Consider the following 17,414-nt stretch of genomic DNA (forward strand, 5'->3'; position numbering starts at 1 on the left):
CAACATTGAATTCCATCTGTTGTATAAAGGTTTTTTAGTTTATGCTCCTTTTGTGTTGCTTGGCACAGTATATATATACACTACAAAACATTAAGAACCTCTTCCTAATATTGAGGTTTTTGAATATTGAGTTGTTGTTTTTTTGCCCTCAGAAGAGCTGTTGGGGCATGGACTCTACCAGGTGTCGAAATTGGCTGGATGTTCTTTGGGTGGTTGACCATTCTTGATACACACTGGAAACTTTTAACTGTGACAAACCCAGCAGTGTTGCAGTTCTTGACACAAACTGGTGCACCTGGCACCTACTACCATACCCTGTTCAAAGGCACTTAAATCTGTTGTCTTGTCCGTTCACCCTCTGAATGGCACACATGCACTTAATCCATGTCTCGATTGTCGCAAGGCTTAAAAAATCCTTCATTAACATATCTCCTCCCCTTTCATCCACACTGATTGAAGTGGACTTAAGAAGTGACACCAATATGTGATCATACCATTCATCTGGTCAGTCTATGCCATGGAAGAAGCATGTTTTGTATACTCAGTGTATGTGTGCCAATGTGGCGAAATAAGTGGGTCCTCAAAGTGAGTGTTTTAACAACCCATTGTGAAAACATGGCTAATTCATGGTTAACCATTTTAAGAATAATATTTATATTGGGTAAACTTGATGTTATTATTTTCTATAGAAAAAGGTATTATTATAACAATACCATTCAGGATGGAAATCATTAAAATACCATTGAAGCAGCATATATTTAATTAATTTCAAATCATTTGCAGTAAGTAGGCTTTTTCAACCCTGAGCAATCAGATTTGTGTAGTTAATGAGGTGTCTTCCTGGCTGTAAAACTTTGAGAAACTGATGAATATTCAAGAGCAAACAAACATAATCAGCCTCATAACACACCAACGTACGCCACTTAAACTGCTGATGAATGGGATTAGAGCAGGTGAGTCCTGAGTGGCTTATACTGACGAAGAGAGAAAGAGAGGGGGAGAGAGAGGGGGGAAGGGGATGCAGGAAAGGGGGGAGAGAGAGAAAGTATAGAGAGAGAGCGAGAGGGGGGGGGGGGGTTGGTGGTTGCAGGTAAAATTAATTGCAAAGTCTATGTGTTGGTTTTTCTCAGGTTTATTTGGGAAGCTGTCTTGTTGCTGCTGATATGTTTATATTAAGTATAATGGACTGCAATCTATGCTATACTTAACTATATGTATTCAGAGACTTGAGGAAGTGTATAGGCTACTGTTGTATGTCTGAGCGATTGGGGGGGGGGTGCTAAGCGGACATGTAATTGTTTTAAGATGGTCATCCTATGGATCATTTAGCAATTTGATTTAGAATTTTAGGACCCCTTTAGGTATATAAAAAAATCATATAAATAAAATATTTGATCAAATATTGAATTCGGCCTTTAATACAGAGAAATGCATTGAATAACAACGCATTCATAAAATGGCAAAAAGACATCTGCCTGATCTGCCTGATTCCAGCCTTGCTGAAGCACACCCAGATCATCATCAAGCCTCCACAAAATTTCACAGTGGGTGCAAGACACTGTGGCTTGTAGGCCTCTCCAGGTCTCGCACCCACTGTGAAATTTGGTGGAGGATCGGTGATGATCTGTGGGTGCTTCAGCAAGGCTGGAATCGGTCAGATTTGTCTTTGTGAAGGACGCATGAATCAAGCCACGTACATGGTTGTCCTGGAAGAAAACTTGCTTCCTTCTGCTCTGACAATGTTCCCCAACTCTGAGAACTGTTTTTTTTCCAGCAGGACAATGCTCCATACCACACAGCCAGGTCAATCAAGGTGTGGATGGAGGACCACCAGATCATGACCCTGTCATGGCCAGCCCAATCTCCAAACCTGAACCCCATTGAAAACCTCTGGAATGTGATCAAGAGGAAGATGGATGGTCACAGGCCATCAAACAAAGCCGAGCTGCTTGAATTTTTGCACCAGGAGTTTTAATTTTTTTTTTAACCTTTATTTAACGAGGCAAGTCAGTTAAGAACAAATGCACATTTTTTGTTATTTTGACCAGTTGTCATTTTCTGCAAAAAAAATGCTCTTAAATGACAATATTTTTATTTGGTGAGAAATGTTTTCAGTATTTTATAGAATAAAACAAAAATGTTCATTTTACCCAAACACATACCTTTAAATAGTAAAACTAGAGATACTAATCATTTTGCAGTGGTCTCTTATTTTTTTCCAGAGCTGTACAAAAATATATATTTATATATACGGTATATATACTGTATGTATATATATATATATATATATATGTTTTTTTACATGTATTTAACCCCTTTTTCTGACAAACACCACTTTAGCTCTGCCACCTTTCACCACAGAGGCCTCAGTGCGGCATTGGTGGTGTGGTGGATTGAGACGCATCCAATGCAAAAACAGATATCTAGTTTAAACTGACAGATTTTGATGGGGATTTTCTCGTTATGTCATTTAGAATGACACACCGGTGCTTCAATCGACTCTATGGGGTTTTAATACTTTGAGACTTGATTGAGCTGTTTGGAAGATTATGAACTAACTTACATACCTCAAATCAATATAACCTAGAGTACAGGTCTTACTTCCAATTACTGCAAAAACGATCAATCCAGGAAGAGATTAAAAGATTTCATCATATGACACCAACTCATTCAATGTTAGGGACCGTCCAACCATGTGTCTCAGTTGAGTGCCCATTTTGGATTTAAGTATCTTTTTCCATTGTTGTGTCTTGAAAATATGAATTTCTTCTGGCAAAAGGAAAACCCTTGGAGAGCCTTAGAGTACTGTGTATTTCGTAATTATTATATTGGTTTCAGTGGAACTATTGAACAGTACCTTTTAAATGGTTTGGTAGACAAATGTTTCACTGGAATTCCTCAAAGGAACCTCGACAAATCAAGCCGTCGACTGCTTTTCATTGTCTTCTTTGGTAAAATTATTTGACAATAAACAACTTAACATTTCACAGACACGGATACCATTAAACTAGACATGACAATCTTCAACATAAAGAAAAAAGATGAATAAAGACAAACTCCAACTCCGACGTGCATACATTTCAACAAACATTAATGACATCATACTTGCTCAAACCTATATGTTCCCACAGTATCCATACCCATCTTGTTTGTTCTCATAATAAAAAAAACAATCATGTTTTTATCCTCTGGATATTTCTAGGGTTTGTAATACTTTATGCCATATGGTTTAAACATGTTTTGCAGTATTTTATCTGTAGCCCACATATTTTCAATGTTTAAATAGTAATGCATTTGATGAATCTACTGTTTTAAAGATGAATACACCTACAATTGCATATGTGTGTATGCCACCAATGCAATGTGATTCGATTTGATTTGGAGGATCATTTGATTACCAGTTTTTAAGTAAAAGTTTTTTCAAAATGGTTCAACTCTTATTTCTGTAGCAATTAATCAAACTGCTCCTCTGAATTCCGTAGAGCGATTCTCGTGCAGTGGACTTCTAACAAGCATTGAGACAAAAGCAGAATTGGACAATATGGCCTAATTTTTGATCATGTCATTTTTATAGAGTATTGTCCATGTAGAAGATAATGGGGAATACCGTGAATATAAAAGCTTTGCTTCTGTGAGTTTTATGGCCCTTAATGGCATGGGCCATGGTTTGGCCGACGACCTGAACAGAACAGAGGACAAAGCAAGCAATGCCTCGCTTTGCTCTGGGTAGGGAGACACAGAGAGGAGAGAAAGGAGGGAAGGCAGGTGGAACAAGGAGGCAGGCTACAGACAGTATAACTCTCAAATAAGGCTCTCTGTAGGACTAACTCTTGTTTCTGTACAAAATTGGACACTGTAACAAGGATTTGTAGCTGTACTCCTACTCATGTGTTTGCTGTAGAAACCTGGACTTTTAGCTTATATGTACTGTACAACAGTGTAATAAGACCCTCTGGACTTTCAAAGAAGAAATACTGTAAAGAGAAGGCCTATATTATGTGTGCTTGAGGCTACTGTGCAGCTCAAGGATGTTTGACATGTTGCCCCTAAGCACTGATGCAGGGTCAGTTATTTATCATTCCCTTAATAGGTTAATAGGATTAGGCTTGGGGGTTATAGTAATATATAGTGACTGGCAATGACGGGGTTCACCATATTTAATGTAAGCCACTTTCCCCCAGCCCTCCACCCCCCCTGGCACACACACACACACACCGCCCCCTTGGCAGACACCTTGTGGACAGGTTTCCGTTAATTGCTGTCCCACTGATTGATAGATTACAACCTGAGAATGGAAGAGGCTGGGAGGAGAGAGCTCTCTCTCTCTCTCTCTCTCTCTCTCTCTGCAAAGGCAGCATCAAACATGGATGCCCTTGTTGTTAACACCTCCTCCACCCCCACCCACACCATTAATTAGCGGTGAAATAGCTGCAGGAGCCAAGTTATTGACACTGCAAACTGTTTGTTTGGATGAACTTCAATCCCTATGTACAGTATATAAGTGGTGTCACTTGTTTATAGTCTCTACAGGTGGATAGGCTGCAGAATATAAGAATTGCCACAGACCCATCAAGGGTTTTGGAAATCGGATGGACACTGTTTTGTAGGAGATATTGCATGTGATTGGCCCATATGCCCATATTCTTGTATTGAAAAATACTTTAATTTGAAATAATCTGTGCAAATCTGTCTTTGAAATATAATGTATATAGGCTACTAAAGGCACACGCTGGGTGCTAGGCTATATTTGAAATAGAAAAACAAAGAAAAAAATCCATTCACATTCCATTGGACATGCCCTAAGGTATCACAACTGTAGTTCACCAAACGCAGAATAGGGACACTGTAATTAGCGAGTTTATAACGAGCAATGCAGCGTTTTTAATCTGCCAACCATCCCCGTTCCTCCTCAATCCCCTCCACGCGCACGCCTCTTCTCTTCTCCTCACACTGCCTCTGTGAAATCGCCCGAAGAAACATATTTCTGGAGGAGTTGTTGTGACGTCACTCACCGGGAGCGCACAGAGCAGCGAGAGAGAAAGTCGCGTCTGTAGACTTTATATGCGGCTGCCTGACGAAGAAAAGCGGCAAGCCCGAAGAACCGGCACTGAGATCAGGGATGGTGATGCCGATATATACGGTGTCCTCATCATCACTTACGGACAAATGTATCGAAATCCAGAAGTAGATAAAGCAACTAAACCGGAACGCTCTATTGTGCGTTTGTTTTTAGTTTGTTTTTTATCCGTTAAAGATCGGGAGGTATCGCTTCCAAATCAAAAGAGATGCGAGCATCTTTCATGATCTAAATGGAGAACAACTAAGACGAGAGGTATCCACAGATGATGAGCTATCCCTGTGCGTAAAATGGCAAGCGTGCTATCTGGCTGAAACGGAATGGATATATACCCTACTGCATAGCGACATAGACGTGCTGCCTGCCTCTTAGTCTATTCCTGCGCGGGAGTTGTGTGGAACATGTACTGGAGGAGAGTGGTGATCAGCGCACCGAATTACCGTATCCGCGCACAGCAGTCAGAGAGAGGGGGCGAATATAAAGCTGCTGGTGAGCCTGTGGTGACCGAGTCACGGTCGAAGCTGAAGTGGTAGTGGGAATGCCAGCACTTCAAACGATGGGGCTTTAACTGCCCCGCTTCATACTGATGCACCAAACACTTCAATTTTGACCCAGCACTGAGTCCTTTTCCACGGCCATGATCATCTATTTTTCCCCTTCAGCTGACGGATTGACTAGTATTTTTATTCGCCCGAGCTATTTCTGAAGGGGGATTTATTTTGTGCATTCCACACGTGTTGTAGACTGTTTTGTCTTATTTTCGGGGGTGGGGGGGTGGGGGGGTGAGAAGCATTGCGCTGGATGGGAGCAGAATGGAAGGCTGTGTGTGTCTCTGAAGACTGCTGGCCTCTCTCCTCGGGTGTTAATAAGCCGTCGCCACTCGCCAGCCAGGATGCAGCTTCTTAGAGTTGCGTGGGCTTTAGCGGGAGCGGCAATCTGTTGTTTTGTTGTTCTTCTCATCCACTCACGGTTGCTCAAAGAAGGTAATTGTTTATGTAAATGATTCCAGACCATTGTATAATGGCGTTGTCATATTACATAGCTCTGTTTTCAAGTCGCCTGTCTATACTGTAGCCCACTCACTGTCTTTCATATATCAAGTCTCATAGCCCTAGATGACATCAGATAAGAGCCTCGTGCAGAATGCGTCTTTGGCTCTCATGCTTAATCCACTTTTCCATGGCGTAAACCTGCTGGATTTGACCCCAAGCCAAAACATACAATTCGATTCGATAATATCAATATCTATCTATTCGATGAATGTGAACACTTCCATGGTCTGATTGTCACCAGCAATACTTTCCTACTGGTTAATGGCAACAAGTTATAGACCTATCCAATTGATCCAATTATATTTATTATATATTTTTTTGTAATTTACCAACTAAAAATAACAGAAGATAAATACATTGATACTGTATATAACGTTAATATATGGGTGATACTATCCCGTTTCAATAGATAGTGTGATTTAAAGTTGAGTTCTTCAATAGATGGCACTATAGTCTAGCTTTAGGGTAAGGCTGAGGTCAAACCCTTATTATTTCCTCCTATTAGCCTGCTGTTATTATTGTTGTCATGCTTCATGACCACTGGATACAATCCATCCCTGCTAAACATTCATTCACCTTATGGCGAAGCGCTAGTTACAAGTCTTAGTGTTGTCCTCTGCAGTATCGCTCTGTGGTTTATATTATGGCCTGCATTAATGTCGTTTATAAATGTATAGGGAGCTGTTTTTTTTACAGCTTTTAAGACAATTAATTTGTTTTCATTTGCACACATTCTCCAGTTGTTTTGATTTCATTTTTTATTTGTATTTTTTTTAACCCCAAATAACACTGGATATCACATTTGGTAAAGCTTTGAATGTGCATCCTATGCACAAACTGCCATGCCTTTTCTCTCATGTCTGGCCTGAGGCTAGGGGCAAACAAGCGCTGTTTGTGTGTGGGTGTGTGGCAGGCAGCAGGGTCCTTAGGTTACGACTCGGACAGGCTCCTCTCCTCACTGTCAGTAGAAAGGCAGGTCAACCGGTGGCAAATGGTCTCTCTCTCTGAGGCATCTCTGTGCCACATGGTGGAAAGATATATTCATGCGTGCCAAGTGAGAAATACTTGTACTGTTAGTCTTGTGCCGACAGGGCTAAAGGGGTTGCCAGAGCTCTGAGCTCTGACTAACTAAAACCAAATAATCCACATCCACCCAACTGAATTCGTGTGGCGTGTGATAGGCCAGGGCATGGTTGTCTTCTGGAATGGGCATGTGATAGGCAGCATATCATAGGCTGTGGTATTCTTCCGGAATGGCAAACTAATACACAAATGCAATATATCTTACGCTTCCTGGTCAATGAGTTTGTGATCGTGACCAAGGCTACATCTGTCCGTGTTCAATAGCATTTTGTGAATATCATTATGTTCCTTTCCACAACACAAAAATAGCAAATTGGTTCGCCAACACTTCTTTTATGTCTAGAAAACATGTATTTTATGTCCTGTAGCCTTCGGTTATTTTGTTCATGTTGTTAGCTTTAATATATCAGAGGTTTGGAATTGGAAGTCTATTGTGGAAGGTATTTTTCTTGAAATATATGCAAGGAAGCAGGAAGAGGCATACAAAGGAAGCTGGGACCATGTTCCCTTTGTGCTGTTAGAATTGCCAAGGTCAAAACGCACGGTAGGCTACAGAATAAAAAACACGCTGCTGATATAATGAATTCAAAGTAACTGCATTAACTGCTTATTCTATTGGGGCCAGAATAATATGATTTTGCTCATACAGTTGCTAGTAGCTACAATCTTTTGAAATGTTCTCAGTCAAAATGACATATTTCCACATCTCTTTGCATTGAATGTTAACGAACCAAAACATGAACATGTATTTTTTCCAAATGAAATAAATAAGTGCTATTTTTTAGCTTCCCAGCATGACACATAACTAACATATACAGGCAGGCAGGACTCTATATACAGTGCATATATATATACACCCCTTCTCATATATATACACTCCTTCTCATTTTCCACATGTTGTTATGTTACAGCCTTATTCTAATATTTATTAAACACATTTTTTCCTCATCAATCTACACACAATACACCATAATGACAAAGCAAAAACAGTTTTTTAGAAATCTTTGCAAAATGTACAAAATAAATATATAAACACTACCATTCAAAAGTTTGGGGTCACTTAGAAATGTCCTTGTTTTTGAAAGAAAAGCACATTTTTTTGTCCATTAAAATAACATCAAATTCATCAGAAATACAGTGGCGACATTGTTAATGTTGTAAATGACTATTGTAGCTGGAAACTGCAGATTTTTTATTGAATATTTATATAGGCTTACAGAGGCCCATTATCAGCAACCATCACTCCTGTGTTCCAATGGCACGTTGTGTTAGCTAATCCTTGTTTATAATTTTAAAAGGCTAATTGATTATTAGAAAACCCTTTTGCATTCATGTTAATACAGCTGAAAACTGTTGTACTGATTAAAGAAACTGTCCTTCCTCAGACTAGTTTAGTATCTGGAGCATCAACATTTATGGGTTCAATTACAGGCTCAAAATGGCCATAATCAAATAATTTTCTTCTGAAACTCGTCAGTCTATTCTTGGTCTGAGCAGTGAAGGATATTCCATGCGAGAAATTGCCAAGAAACTGAAGATCTCGTACAACACTTGGTATTACTCCTTTCACAGAACAGTGCATATTGGCTCTAAACAGAAAAGAAAGAGGAGTGGGAGGCCCCGGTGCACAACTGAGCAAGAGAACAAGTACATTAGAGTATCTAGTTTGAGAAACAGATGCCTCACAAGTCTTCAACTGGCAGCTTCATTACATAATAACCGTAAAACACCAGTCTCAACGTCAACAGTGAAGAGGCGGCTCTGGGATGCTGGCATTCTAGGCAAAGTTCTCTGTCTAGTTTCTGTGTTCTTTTGCCCATCTTAATCTTTTATTTTTATTGGCCAGTCTTAGAAATGGCTTTTTCTTTGCCACTCTGCCTAGAAGGCCAGCATCCCGGAGTCGCCTCCTCACTGTCAACGTTGAGACTGGTGTTTTGCAGGTTCTAATTAATGAAGCTGCAAGTTGAGGACTTGTGAGTAGTCTGTTTGTCAAACACGACACTCTAATGTATTGGTCCTTTTGCTCAGTTGCGCACCGGGGCCTCCCACTCCTCTTTCTATTCTGTTTAGAGCCTGTTTGCGCTGTTTTGTGAAGGGAGTAGTATGAGATCTTCCGTTTCTTGGCAATTTCTCTCACTCGCATGGAATAGCCTACATTTCTCAGAAGAAGAATAGACTGACGAGTTTCAGAAGAAAGTCTTTATTTCTGGCCATTTTGAGCCTGTAATCGAACCCACAAATGCTGATGCTCCAGATACTCAACTAGTCTAATGAAGGTCAGTTTTATTGCTTCTTTAATCGGGAACAAAAGTTTTCAGCTGTGCTAACATAATTGCTAAAGGGTTTTCTAATGATCAATTAGCCTTTTGAAATGCTAAACTTGGATTAGCTAACATAATGTGCCATTGGAACTCAGGGGTGATGGTTGCTGATAATGGGCCTCTGTATGCGTATGTAGATATTCCATTAACAGCTACAATAGTCATTTACAACATACACAATGTCACACTGTATTTCTGATCAATTTGACATTATTTTAATTAACAAAACATGTTCTTTTCTTTCAAAAACAAGGACATATCTAAGTGAACCCAAATTTTTGAACAGGAGTGTATATATAGTACCAAACTTACATAAGTATTCAGACCCTTTGCTTTGAGACTAGAAAAGTATCTCAGGTGCATCCTGTTTCCATTGATCATCCTTGAGATATTTCTACAACTTGATTGGAGTCCACCTGAGGTAAATTCAATTGATTGGACATGATTTGGAAATGCACACACCGGTCCATATAAGGTCCCACAGTTGAAGGTACATGTCATGGCAAAAACCAAACCATGAGGTTGAAGGAATTGCCCATTGAGCTCCGAGACAGGATTTTGCGAAGGCACAGATCTGGGGAAGGGTACCAAAACATTTCTGCAGCATTGAAGGTCCCCAAGAAGACAGTGGCCTCCATCATTCTTAAATGTGAGAAGTTTGGAACCACCAAGACACTTCCTAGAGCTGGCCCCCCGGCCAAACTGATCAATCGGGGGAGAAGGGCCGTTGGTCAGGGAGGTGACCAAGAACACAATGGTCACTCTGAACTCCAGGGTTCCTCTGTGGTGGAGATGGGAGAAACTTCAAGAAGGACAAATATCTCTGCAACACTCCACCAATCAGGCCATTCCCCAGTAAAAGGCACTTGACTGCCCGTTTGGAGTTTGCCAAACTCTCAGACCATGAGAAACAAGATTATCTGGTCTGATGAAACCAACCAAGATTGAACTCTTTGGCCAGAATGGCAAACATCACGTCTGGAGAAATCCTGGCATCATCCCTAAGGTGAAGCATGGGGGTGGCAGAATCATGCTGTGGGGATGTTATTCAGCGGCAGGGACTGGGAGACTAGTCAGGATCGAGGGAAAGATGAACATGGCAAAGTACAGAGATATCCGTGATGAAAACCTGCTCCAGAGTGCTCAGGACCTCAGACTGGTGTGAATGTTCACCTTCCAACTTGACAACGACCCTAAGCACACAGCCAAGAAAACACAGGAGTGGCTTCAAGACAAGTCTCTGAATGTCCTTGAGTGGCCCAGCCAGAGCCCTGACTTGAATCCAATCAAACATCTCTGGAGAGACCTGAAAATAGCTGTGCAGCAAAGTTCCCCATCCAACCTGACAGATCTTGAGAGGATCTGCAGAGAAGGATGGGAGAAACTCCCCAAATACAGGTGTCAACCTTGTAGCATCATACCCAAGAAGACTCAATGTTGTAATTGATGCCAAAGGTGCCTCAACAATGTACTGAGGAAAGGGTCTGAATACTTATGTAAATGTGATATTTCATTATTTATTTTTTATTTTATACATTTGCTAAAATATTTTTTTTATACTGATTTTACTTTGTCATTTTGTGGTATTGTGTGTAGATATGAGGGTGAAAAAACAATTTAATCCATTTAGAACATGGCTGTAACATAACAGAATGTGGATTAATTAAAAGGGTCTGAATACTTTCCGAATGCACTGTAACCAGAGGACATGAGGAATAATATATTTCTTTATATACAGTTGAAGTCGGAAATGTACATACACTTAGGTTGGAGTCATTAAAACTCATTTTTCAACCACTCCACAAATTTTTTGTTATCAAATTATAGTTTTGGCAAGTTGATTCAGACATCTACTTTGTACATGACACAAGTAATTGTTTACAGACAGATTATTTCACTTATAATTCACTGTATCACAATTCCAGTTGGTCAGAAGTTTACATACACTAAGTTGACTGTGCCTTTAAACAGCTGTCATGGTTTAAAAAGCTTCTGATAGGCTAATTGACATCATTTGAGTCAATTGGAGGTGTACCTGTGGGAAGTATTTCAAGGCCTAACTTCAAACTCAGTGCCTCTTTGCTTGACATCATGGGAAAATCAAAAGAAATCCGCCAAGACCTCAGAAAAGAAATAGACCACCACAAGTCTGGTTCATCATTGGGAGCCATTTCCAAACACCTGAAGGTACTACGTTCATCTGTACAAACAATAGTACGCATGTATAAACACTATGGGATTACGCAGCCGTCATACCGCTCAGGAAGGAGATGTGTTCTGTCTCCTAGAGATGAACGTACTTTGGTGCAAAATGTGCAAATCAATCTCAGAACATTAGCAAAGGACCTTGTAAAGATGCTTGAGAAAACAGGTACAAAATGATCTATATCCACAGTAAAACGAGTCCTTTATCGACATAACCTGAAAGGCCGCTCAGCAACGAAGAAGCCACTGCTCCAAAACCGCCATAAAAATGCCAGACTACGGTTTGCAACTGCACATGGGGACAAAGATCAAACTTTTTTGGAGAAATGTCCTCTGGTCTGATGAAACAAAAATAGAACTGTTTGGCCATAATGACCATCATTATCACTGGAAAAAGGGGGAGGCTTGCAAGCCGAAGAACACCATCCCAACCGTGAAGCATGGGGGTGGCAGCATCATGTTGTGGGGGTGTTTTGCTGCAGGAGAGACTGGTGCACTTCACAAAATAAATGGCATCATGAGGTAGGAAAATTATGTGGATACATTGAAGCATCTCAAGACATCAGTCAGGAAGTTAAAGCTTGGTCACAAATGGGTCTTCCAAAAGGTCAGTGACCCCAAGCATACTTCCAAAGTTGTGGCAAAAAGACTTAAGGACAACACATTCAAGGTATTGGAGTGGCCATCACAAAGCCCACACCTCAATCCCACAGAAAATGTGTGGGAAAAACTGAAAAAGCACGTGCGAGCAAGGATGCCTATAAGCCTGACTCCAGCTATGTCAGGAGGAATGGGCCAAAATTCACCCAACTTATTTTGGGAAGCTTGTGGAAGGCAACCTGAAACGTTTCGTAACATTTTGTAGCCTTCCACAAGCTTATGGAAAAAGGCAATGCTACCAAATACTAATTGAGTGTATGTAAACTTCAGACCCACTGGGAATGTGATGAAAGAAATAAAACTGAATAAATCATTCTCTCTACTATTATTCTGACATTTCACGTTCTTAAAAGAAAGTGGTGTTCCTAACTGACCTAAGACAGGGAATTTTTACTAGGATTAAATATCAGGAATTGTGAAAAACTGAGTTTAAATGTATTTGTCTAAAGTGTATGTAAACTTCCGACTTCAACTGTATATTGGCAGCACCCTGAAATTTTAATGTAAATAAAAGGAAACAAATGTCACCACTTCTGCATGTTTTCAGATATCAGCAGGGTGTCAGGACAGGGTATCTTAGGTAGGCATGCATCATTGCATTGCTGGAATTTTGAAAGGGCAGGAGAGAGGTTGCAAGTTGCATAATATGGCACTGCATCTCAATTTTTATTCACCCTTTATTTCACCTTGTAAGTTGACCGAGAACACATTCTCATTTACAGCAACAACCTGGGGAATGATTACGGGGGAGAGGAGGGGGGATGAATGCAAGCCAATTGGAAGCTGGGGATGATTAGGTGGACATGATGGTATGAGTGCTAGATTGGGAATTTAACCAGGACACCAGGGTTAACACTCTTACTCTTTCGATAAGTGCCATGGGATCTTTAGTGATCACAGAGTGTCAGGGCACCCATTTAACGTTCCATCCGAAAACAGCACCTTACACAGGGCAATGTCCCCAATCGCTCCCCTGGGGCATTGGCATATTGTTTTAGACCAGATGAAAGAGTGCCTACTATTTGCCCTCCAACACCAATTCCAGCAGCATCTGGTTCGACTAGGACTCCCACCATCCAGGGACCGACCAGGACCTGCTTAGCTTCAGAGGCAAGCTAGCAGTGGGATGCAGGGTGGTATGCTGCTGGCCTCATGAATTGAAGATGTGGAGATGGAGGTGGAGGATTTAGAATTACACATTATATAATCCTATGCAATGGCTCACCTATGACTATGACAATGACTAAATAATCCTTAATTTAACCCATGAAGTCCCTGACTCTGACACTGTTTAAATGGAGCATTTTGGACTGATTTTACATGTCTGTCATTGAACTCATTAGACTGACAAATTCACTTAAGATCTGATTCAGCTAGTACATCAATAAATACAGTTTACCAAGACATTTGTTACAGACCACCAATAAGAGAAGGAAGCCTAGAGTGACAGTGGAATGGGGAACCTCTCCATTGGGAGTTCAGTAATAAGAAACCTTACCCTCCCCTAAATTCCCTTCCTCTCTACTGTCCCTTCTCTCTGTGCCAGACCAGTCTTCATCCATTGATTTAATTGATGTCTCACAGTTTGGCATGTGGTGTGGTATGGTATGGTGTGTCGGAGAGAACAATGACATAGGGATTGTGGGGATATGGATGAGGTGGGAAGGGGGGCAAGAACAGTTTGACATAATATTTGACAAACAATTTGACATGTAGCATTATAGTGTGTGAAAGGAGTGTGATCCTCTGGTGTGTGTTTGTCTTTGTGATACACAGATGCAAATAAGAGCTCATGGTTATTGTACTCTATGTACCCTATTTTGTCACCTCTCCAACTCTTTTTGTTACTTCACCAACTATACTGTGTAGGTGAGGGGTACCTTACACATCAAGGATTAGCAGTTGAATATAATTATCTGAAAGGGGTTGGAATATACTATATTTGACAACCTGAAGAATACAACAATGACTGATTGAATTAGTGAAAAATCAGGTCATATGAATTGAAGATAATTGAAAATATAGATTTGTTGTGGTATTTGTTATCTAGTCACAATTCCGATAAAACAGCCCCGGGTTATGGCTAGGGTTGGACAGAATCCAGATTTGTATTTCCTCATACCATCCTTCTCTCATCACAGGATTACAGCATTACCGGTTTAATAAACAAGGGGATGCTAAAAACACAAAAAAGGCCATTGGGCATCTATTAGCAGAATGCAAACAAAATTAGCACAAGTACTAGTGGATTTCATAGAGGTTGCTAACTAAATATACTAAGTATCGCAAACAAAAATAAACTAATTGCAAAGACAGGCAATCCAGCTCATAATGTTATACAAGTGTAGGTAGTAGCTACCGAATGTCATTTTTGGTGAGCTTGGAAATTTGCTAGCTAATGTGAACGAGAGACATTATGCAAACAAACAAAGTTTTGAAGCATGCTTGTCTGAAGGAAGAACAGCACTGGCTCTGGAGCAGCATGTGTACACACTATGTCTGTGTGGAGTTTGGAGTCGCTAGGGAACAGGCCTGCCTGCTCTGCTGGAGAAGATGGGGGAGTAGCAGACTGATGGTCCGAGAACAGAAAGGAGAAAAAAATACAAGGACAAAGATAGCAGTGGCAGCTGTAACTCATCCAAAGCGCTTTGACTTATCAAACATTGCAGAAAGCTAACACTTAATGATGCCCCGTCTTCATTCTAATTCAGACACTTACAGTACTTGACTGACTAGCTGTGGTATTTACGAACAAACAAGTGACTGACTCAACTGGAAATTGCGGTAAGCTTCATAATGTGTGACAGGTGAAATGAAGAACGCAGTCTGCTTTATCTCCTAACGTATTTCACAAGTTGACTGCAGATATTAACTGAAAAAGTAGCTACAAATATTAAAATGTATTAAACCGTTTTGACGGTATTGAAAATCCACCCTGTGGCTATATCCAAATACCCCGGTATACGGTATTACACGGTATAGTGCCCAAGCCTAGTTGGTGGTGCAGTATTTGTAACCTGCAGCATCTATTGCACCATATTTATTTCGGGTTTTATTGATTGCAGTTTCTCAGTGCCCTGAGGACAGTAAAATTCCCGTGTTAGGAAATAGCTAAGACTAATGTAAGTTTCCTGTGGAGTAATAGGGTTAGGCATAGGGCTAGGTTTTTATCAGAAAAGTGTTTGGGGTTTTGCGCTTCTTCCTTAGTTTGTCCCCAGTGAATAGCATTCATCTGATTTAAAAGGCTCCAGACCTAAGTGACCACTCTCTCCACCCCTGTTATGTCTGTCTATCTGCTTCAATTAAAAGTAGGATTTAGGTACAGATCTACTGTAGTGGCAGCTTATCCTTCAGCAAATCCTCACCTTAACCTGAACCAATAGGGGTAAAACGCACCAGAACACCTCGAACAAAGATCAGTGTTTAGTGGCAACTAGGGTCTCAGTAAAGCCCACAACAGTGGAGAGAGAGACACATAAACACACGCGTGCGCGCACACACACACACACACACACACACACACACACACACACACACACACACACACACACACACACACACACACACACACACACACACACACACACACACACACACACACACACACACACACAGCGGTAGAGAGGAAGGGAGCCACCCAGCCAGGTCCCCGAGGTTAGAGGCTTGGAGGGTTGTTTGTCTAATTGACTGTCAGGGAGTGGGAGGAGGATCTTCTCAGATCAGCGTTTTCCTCCAGGGGTGGAAACCAGGGGGTGCTCCTTCTCTATCTGTTGCATTGGCAACATATCAATCATTAGCATTTAAAAAGGAGGCAACTTATTAATTCCTCGTAAATAACTGAGATCATCAGCTGTAATGTAGCAGCACTACTGTAGCAGATCCATACTGAACAGGAGTCAGCACACCGTGTGTGTGTGTGTGTGTGTGTGTGTGTGTGTGTGTGTGTGTGTGTGTGTGTGTGTGTGTGTGTGTGTGTGTGTGTGTGTGTGCGCGCTTGCGAGTGTGTGTGCGCGCTTGCGAGTGTGTGTGTGCTTGCTCGACTCAATCTCTGTTTACATCCCCAGCTGATCCTACTCATAATGAGTGTATCGGCTACATTGAAAAGAGGGATGCTTGTTGTTGTCGATCTACATTGACATAGATACATATATGCTTGAATGATACAATTACATTATACTTTATATAGATAAAGTATTTTGAAGGAGTCTCAAAGTACCACTGTTGATTGCACTATTGTAGACATGTTAGTTTATATGGGATTCGTTTGTTTGTAAAACATTACCTTCTGTCTAACAGGGTAAAAACATACTCCACGTTTCACTGGAATGAATTGCATGTTTCATTTAGCCGGAATAATCGAGACATCATCGATTTTAGCAAGGCCAGCCACAGTCTTTGTCTTTCCTGTCAGATTGTGTCTAAAGCAATTTCATAAAGATTTTCGGCAGCTGACTTGAAGCCAAACAGGCTCCTTCATGTCTCTCCACCCCCTCCTGCATCTGTCAATGATCGCCAACTCTTTATTTTCAACTGAAAAACAAATTAAAAGAAATGACACAATGAATATCCTAAAACATTGGACGCCACATTCCCTTAGCTTGTTACGACTTGAATAGATTGAATGCTGAGAACAATTTCATCCTGACCCAAAGACAATGGAGGAATATTTTTTTCTGTGAAGGCGTATGGGTAAAGTAATCATGACTGTCTACTTGAAGTACATACTCATCTACCTGGTAATTGTATTATGTGTGTCTGGATGACGGTCAGGTGGGGTGATGTAGATGTTAGTCATGCAGCTAAACCGCCAAAATCATGATTCAGTGATCAACTTAATTGACTCCGTTCTCTGCTATTAGAATGACGTGCTTCAACTGACATGATATTCAACTGCTATCTTAGCTACAGTGTTATTGGGATCATAAAAATTTCCTATTTAATTTGTTCATTTGAAACTCATTTTAGGTTTGTAGTGGTGAAAGTGGGTTGCTTGCATTTAGCGTTAGGCTAGACCAT

At 40.8% G+C, this 17,414-nt stretch overlaps 1 protein-coding gene across 2 annotated transcripts in view; it reads left to right on the plus strand.

The window, feature by feature from the left end:
* Window positions 1–17,414, plus strand: part of LOC135516060 (chemokine-like protein TAFA-5) — a 175,722-nt gene that overhangs the window by 34,927 nt on the left and 123,381 nt on the right. Inside the window, exon 1 of one of the 2 annotated variants that reach the window (XM_064940062.1) lies at window positions 5,884–6,060. The exons of the other annotated variant lie outside the window; for it this stretch is intronic. Coding sequence (XP_064796134.1) covers window positions 5,970–6,060 — 91 coding nt within the window. The 5' untranslated portion in view covers window positions 5,884–5,969. Of the gene's footprint in view, window positions 1–5,883; window positions 6,061–17,414 lie in introns of those variants that run through there. 2 annotated transcript variants of the gene reach the window in all.

This window comes from Oncorhynchus masou, chromosome 27 (genome assembly GCF_036934945.1).
Source record: "Oncorhynchus masou masou isolate Uvic2021 chromosome 27, UVic_Omas_1.1, whole genome shotgun sequence".
Lineage (NCBI taxonomy): Eukaryota > Metazoa > Chordata > Actinopteri > Salmoniformes > Salmonidae > Oncorhynchus > Oncorhynchus masou.